At 40.0% G+C, this 7,246-nt stretch overlaps 1 protein-coding gene across 2 annotated transcripts in view; it reads right to left on the bottom strand.

Moving 5' to 3' along the window:
• Positions 1-461: 461 nt before the first annotated feature.
• taok1a (TAO kinase 1a) overlaps positions 462-7,246 on the bottom strand; it is a 63,220-nt gene continuing 56,435 nt past the window's right edge. For both annotated transcript variants that reach the window (XM_063017120.1, XM_063017121.1), the window contains exons 16-20: positions 6,805-7,008; positions 6,344-6,583; positions 4,700-4,912; positions 4,413-4,595; positions 462-3,205 (exon numbers count right to left, since the gene is read on the bottom strand). In XM_063017120.1, coding sequence (XP_062873190.1) covers positions 2,705-3,205; positions 4,413-4,595; positions 4,700-4,912; positions 6,344-6,583; positions 6,805-7,008 — 1,341 coding nt within the window. In that variant the 3' untranslated portion in view covers positions 462-2,704. The remainder of the gene's footprint in view (positions 3,206-4,412; positions 4,596-4,699; positions 4,913-6,343; positions 6,584-6,804; positions 7,009-7,246) is intronic.

The raw sequence follows: 7,246 nt of genomic DNA, 5'->3' as shown, positions 1-7,246 counted from the left end.
AATGAGATATTAATAACCCGACTTGTTTTCCTTAAACAGACCATAATGCCCTGATGAGATAATCTGTACATCTGCATTCATCCAAGTGTCCTTTGGCATCTTATATATTTGCATTTAGAAATCACTAGAATAAACAAATAGTAGTTAATTTATTAATCACACAAAGTCTTAAACATTCTATTCTTTCTAAGGTATAAAATAATACTTTCTGAACTATTTATCAGAGTCTGGGCACTCATTGTTTAGTAGGGCTGGGTGAAATAATAAAAATATGTTTGTTTTACAGTAAGAGTACTATTTCTAAAATAATATTTAACCTTTTTTTTATGCTTAAATAAAAGTTGGGTTAAACTCCTGGTCAAATTCCATGTATTGTTGATTTTCTACAGGAAACAAAAGTAAATGTGGGATTTGAATGCCCAATTTCTATTCATTTGTTAAATTTAACATACCTGAAAAAATATTAAACTAAATATTAAACCATAACCTATTAAGATATAACTTTTGCACATGCAAATAAGCAGTAATTGTGCATTGCAGCATTACCTTAAGAGAAAAACCTAGCAATGAACTGACATGTTAAAGAAAGTATATTTCAGTGTCTTGGTATTTTGCTCAAAGTTTTCACTCGACTTAAAGTGCTCCTGATTGGCTGCTTTGGAAAAAGGCACCACAAACCACAGTCTATCCTCACCAGTGTGCTAAAACCTATATTTAGGTACACACACCCCTACTATTTCATCTGAAGAACCTCTTCTACTGCCAGATTCCTTTCGCATTGTCACATCTTACAGGCTAGCTTACTACCATGTGGTTGAATGAGGTATGAGTATGAGAGGGTTAAGTTTAAGGTCTGTGTAAAACATTCAGAACCATGCATGTATGTACCGCACATTTAATACATACATGTAGGAAAAAGGCACTGACTGAGCAAACTTGACTTCTTTGGCTAAAAACATTGCTTAATGAGATGGCGAGAATAAAAAAAAAACTGATTCCAGAATATAAGTCATTAAATGCATGGGACATGGCGTATATTGTAATTTTGGCATGAATTTTAACTTTTGTAGTAACCAGGTGTTATAGCTCATTTTTCTATAGTTTTTAGAGAAATGTCACTCTGGCATGCTACCAGTGGCATGTAAGAGGAATATTCTATTTTTAAAAATAATGTTAGCAACAACAATGCTGGCAAAATAGTTCTACTCTTTAAAAAAAAACTATGAAGAAACCACAAAGCAAAAATATAAATCTGAAAAGCAACATAATTCTAAAACAGCTGGCAGTAAAGGTGTTTTGCAACAACAAAAATCTTCGGAATGATGGCAGGCAGTATGGAGTATGGGGATGTCTTGGCACAACTACAGTATAACCTACTATGGAAAGACATTTTTTACTCCTATATTACAACATACACTGTATATTAAAGTTGATAGAAATATAGCTTATTTCTTTCAAAAGATAAACTATATTTGAACGCTCCAGCTGAGTTAGAACATTCACCTGATTGTTGGGACATAACAGCAGGCTGGCAATGTGTCAAAATAGAAACATAATGGAATAAATCAGCCCTGAAAGAAAACCTACTCAATTTGTTGTTGCTCTTTTGCAGCCAAGACATGTTTGGAGTGTATTATTGACTTTTTACATATTTAGAAAACCAAAATATGTTGCTGTTACTCTAGTCTTACGAGGTCAGCCATCATCTCTAATAAGATTTGATTTGGGCTTAAAGCCCGAAGACGGACCATAAAAGTAAACTGTCGCACCCCTACCAACTAAATAGTATGACTAGTTTAATATTAATTGTATAATTACACACTCTGTAGTACATTGAATGCAGTTTGAATGACAGGCCAGAATTCACTCTTGTGTGCTGTGTAAACAATGTCCAGCAACAAGTCATTCATTTTGATGACCTGGCTTCTTTAATAAAGTTTGACTAGTGGTTGTATTGCATGTGTTATTGATAACATTTTTTTCTAGGATGGATTTTAGTAGGTCTTTGTGCAACGCCACACTTGAATACAGTGCATTTTTAAAGCCATCTATGTCAAGACCTTTACTAGATGTCGAATCTTGTGTAACAAGCTGGCTTGGCAGGACTATTCACCCAAAAATGTTTTTGGTAAAACAGTTACTTCTTTTTTTAACTGTATAAAATAAGGTGCTCTATATCTATGTATAATAATATAATAGAACAATAGAAAATAAAATGTACACCAAACATGTCTTGGCTGAGCAAAACTGTTGAGAATATGGCAACATATCCTGTCTTGATGCAGACAGCTGTATTATTTAAATCAATTCTCTGTATTATTTAAACCAATCAATTTGAGTCAGAAGTATATGTACATGCATTTTCTTTTAATTCTAGTGGGAAACGCATTAAAAAAATTAAGGAGTCAAATTAGCTGATGAATTTTAGATGCCCTGTAGCTCTGCATGTGTGCCAATCAGTTGTCATGCAGAACTAGAATACCAATTAACCTGAGAGATATTTAGCCATACCTCACACGTCAGCCTGTCAAACAGAACAGGAAGGAGGCATGAAGGGTTAAATAGTAATGGACAAACTAATTTTAAAAGCCCTGTTCAGCTTGCTCTCAATGCCCCTCTAGCTTTGGTGGTCCCTTGACCTGCATATGGGTATGTGTGTATGGGTATGTGTGTATGTGTAGGGCTGGCACCGGTACTCTGGGATTTATGTGTAGGACAGGTGGGAGCCATTGGATATCTGAGATGTGATGCTGGTGCTCCTGCTCATGCTCTGCTCACTGTGCCCCCCTGACGTGGTCCTCCTAAGAGGCTGTGGGCTGTTGCGCATGGCCATACTCCCGCTGCTCTTTGGCACTGCCCCTAGGAGGCCCGAATGGCTCCACTGTGAAGACGTCGCTCCTGAGACAGATCCAGCCCACATCTGCTGACCAGGCGATCCTCCCTGACCTGTGTGGTAGGGCTGGCTAGAGCCTGAGCTACCACTCCACTGGGAACTCTGGGAAGCAGAGGAATGGGCCCAGCTGGCGGGAGCTCCAGGGAAACTGTGGCTCAGTGACTCAGGCGAGATGTTGGCTAGAACCATGTTGCTGAATCCAAGACGCATACTCTCTGAGTCAAAGGCCTCAATCTCTCGAGCCTGTCGCTCCAGCAGGCTGCGGATTCGCTCCGAACGATCGTTTTGTAGAGACTGCATCTCATCCTCAATCTGTACAGTAGACAAAAGCTGTCAGTACCAACTTAATGCAGACAGTATTTTAGTAATACGTTCTAATACACACCCTGTTTTACTTTCAGACCCTACAATTGCTGACTTGACCTGTTGAAAAACTAGGCTATGAATACTACAAGCAGTGTACCATTAAAAAGGACAGTGCTACAGTGGGTACAGTGGTAGCCTGGTGAGTAGAGCTTTGGACTATCAATTGAAAGGTTGAGAGTTCAAATCCCAGCTCTGTCATGCAGCCACTGTTGGGCCCTTGAGCAAGACCTTTAACCCACTCGGCTCCAGGGGCTCTGAGCCCAGCTTCCAAACAAGCTGGGGAATTTTGTTGTACTGTACACCTGTATATGTATATATGACAAACAAAGGCATTCTATTCTATTCATTTTATAAAAGGGCCATTCATCTAGTTCCTTGTGCCCATTTGCCATTTAGTCATGGAATCCAGGCAGTAAAAATCATAAAGGTAGTTAATAAAAAACAGATAACTACAAATAGGTCAGGTTAAATAAGTGAATAATAGAGTGGTAGGAACACGGAGTTGTATTTTTTTTAATCTAAAACATGAATACAAAGTTTATGGACAATTTTCTCTACCATTTTTATTTTTGGATATTTCCTATTTTATCTCACAATCGAGTCATTTCCGATTCCCCAGTGTGAATCCCTTGCTACTTGCACAACCCCCATATCTGATCAAGGAGAGACAGATCACCATATGTCTTTTCCAACATGTGTAAAATCTGAAGCCACTCCTCATTACCTGGCAGCATTGAGTTCTCACATAAAGTCGTATCTCGTTTGGAGAGGCACACTAAGCCCCATGTGACCCCCACTCGCTCAGGCACCAAAGTCATGCTTAGACACTCGTGTTAGAGTTAGTATGCTAGAGTGTTAGACCGCTGAGCCACACGAGCACCGTCTAACATTTTTTTGTTAACCAGCTAAGCCATGAGTGAGTGTAGGGTTCAACACAAGAACAAGCCTGGGCAAACTAAGCTTCAGCTAAACTGAGTACCCAACCTTCTACTTGTGAGAAATTTGAAGGAACAATTTTTTATTTCAGGTTTTTCTGTCCTCAACAGTGTTTTGAACTGATAACTGTGCCATCAGCATGCAAGTAAAAATCAAACTGCATTAATTTACATAAACTCTTGACAGTTGTTGTTTTAAAGTGTGAAGTGGACCAGACCTTTTGTTCCAACAGAGCCCTGCGTAAAGACACCCTCTGCTCAAGCTCCTTTCTCTCTCGATCCTGCTGGGCCTCCGTCTGCATCTTAATCTTACTCTGATATGCATTCAGCAACTCCAGCTCCTGCTGCAACTGTATCCGTAACGCCTGACACTCGGCCTCCTGCGCCTCATCCAGACGCAACTGAGAGAGACAGAAATGTTACATGTGCGTTCACATTAAATTAACTAAATGGAATTTTCCACAGATACAATAATGACTGCTAACTTGATGTGTGCATTACTCACAGCCTGGGTGGAGAGCATGTCATTAATGGAATGATCGTACTGCTCGGCTAGGATGGCCAGCTTGCGAGTCTGCTCCTCTTTCAGCCTCTTCAGCATAGTTTTGTGTTCTGATTTGGGTGTGTTCTCCAGCAGGTGGTTTCTCAGAGCTTTGTACTGCCGGGTCTGAATCTTACATGTGTCCTGGAACTGCTTCTTGATCTGGAGCTCTTTGGACTGATAGAAGGACATTAAAAGTAGATCAGCATTAACAAAGAAACGGTAAACAAGACATAAATAAACTATAGATATACTGTAGCTATAAATACAAGCAGCCAGAGAGGGTAGAAGCATGAAAAATAACTTAATTTAATAACTTAAATAACAACACTTCAGCTGTGTCATCATAAATACTGAGCTTCGTGATGAGCCATATGTTTTAATGCGAGACTACATTGTTGTAGATCTAAATGCCAGCATACAAAAAAACAAATGTCAGCATTAATGATTCTCTCACTGACACTGATCGTTCCACAAAAGTTTTAGATTCCCCCGGTCCCAATTTTTTTGGTCCAATGCACTAGCCCACCACTGCTGAGATCCGACTTCAAATTTCAGCTACGCTATCGGCCAGACAGGAAAGACTGTGTCCGTCAGGTGGGTTGGTCAAACTGAATAAAGTGTAGAAGTCCTGTTGCAACTGTGGCCTCTGCTGGCTGGTCAAAGGCACTTAAACAGAAATTATGGACAGTGGGGAGCAATGTGTGACTCTTTAAATACAATACCAATCTCTAGCAAGGGGAAAAGAGGATGGCAACTGTTGAACAACTGTTGCTGGTACACTAGACTTGACTAGCTGCTGTGATGGGGAAATCTGATTTGTTTTTATTTATTTATTTAGATTTTAACGTCATGTTTCACAAACTTTGGTTACATTCATGACAGAAACGGTAGTTACTCGTTACACAAGATTCATTAGTTTACAAGTTTAATGTCAAACACAGTCATGCACAATTTTGTATTTCCAATTCACCTCACTTGCATGTCTTTGGACTGTGGGAGGAAACCGGAGCTCCCAGAGGAAACCCACGCAGACACGAGGAGAACATGCAAACTCCACACAGAAAGGACCCAGACCTCTCCACCTGGGGATGGAAGCCAGGACCTTCTTGCTGTGAGGCGACAGTGCTACCCACTGAGCCACCATACCTTTTTAAATAACTATAAGGCAAATAAAGTCAGACACTTCACAGGTGGGTTTGTAAAATACATTTATTCAGTACACAGAACGGAACCATGGACTGAAGACAGAAAACTGACAATCAAACCAGACATGATGTAAATCTGCCTGTCAAAAACATTTGAGCGGACACTACATATGCCATCCTTATAATGAAATATCTGACAGCAATGTAATAACGCACATCTCTGAAGATGGCCTTTTAATCAAAACTGAACATGGAAATTGATCTTATTTCTGTCTGTCTTTCAGACAATTGAAAAGTAAAAACACAACACAACATGCCCTGTCAATCATTAATCACTGCCACTTGTGTATCCCTAATACTTTATACTGAAGACAATCAACTAAGAGACATCTATGCCATGCAGCTATTGTAATTGCCTTCTGCTTCCTCTCTTCCTTTTATGAATCTTGTAAGAGGTTACCTTGAGGCTTTTGGGCTGCTGACGGACCTCCATGACATGTTTCCGGCGAAGTTCTCTCTCCCTGCGCTTGTTGTACTCCATCTGATTGTTGAGCTCGGTCTGGTGCTGTAAGCGAATGAGCTCGGCCCGTGTTTTCTGGATGGTGCCCAGGTGTCTAAACTCTAGCTCCTGCATGGACTCGTGGTGCCGCAGAAGCATGGCATGTTCCAGGTCCTTCTGTGTCTGCCGCTTGTTTAACTCCTACCACAATGACAACCATGGTCAGATGGACAGTATAATAGTCATCATTTAACATCCAGCAGCAAACATTGGACAATTAACAACCTGATTTACTGTATATCTCTGTTGAGAAAACACTTGGACCAGATGCAAAGCCCAGTTGCTTTTTTGCTTGCTGTAATTAATAGAGCTGTCTAATTTTAATAAATAATTTTCTATATAAAGCATTTGACTCTGCATACCTCTCTCACCAGGTCCTGTTCCACATTGTGACGAGCAACAAGAATGCGGCGTTTGAACCTGCGGCACTCCAGGTCCAGATACTGGCGTTGTTTGCGCAAAAGGTTGGCCTCTGCCTCGGCTTGGAAGTGCTGCAAGTTCTCCTTCTGTTTCAAAAGCCACTCCTGCTTCTCCTTCTTTGGCGTAGACTGATTTTCACTTAGTTCCTAATTGGGGAAAAAGAAAACAGAGTAAAATAAGGGAAAAGGACATGTGCCAATCACACCACACTAAAAACAATGTTTGTTTTATTAGGATTTTAAAGTCATGTTTTTTACACCCTTCTTTTACATTCACGACAGAAATGGTAGTTACTCGTTACACAAGATTTATCTGCTCACAAGGTTCAAACACAGTCATGGACAATTTTGTATCTTCAATTCCCCTCACTTGCATGTCTTTGGA

This window comes from Trichomycterus rosablanca, chromosome 20 (genome assembly GCF_030014385.1).
Source record: "Trichomycterus rosablanca isolate fTriRos1 chromosome 20, fTriRos1.hap1, whole genome shotgun sequence".
Lineage (NCBI taxonomy): Eukaryota > Metazoa > Chordata > Actinopteri > Siluriformes > Trichomycteridae > Trichomycterus > Trichomycterus rosablanca.
This window is presented reverse-complemented; position numbering and strand designations above follow the sequence as displayed.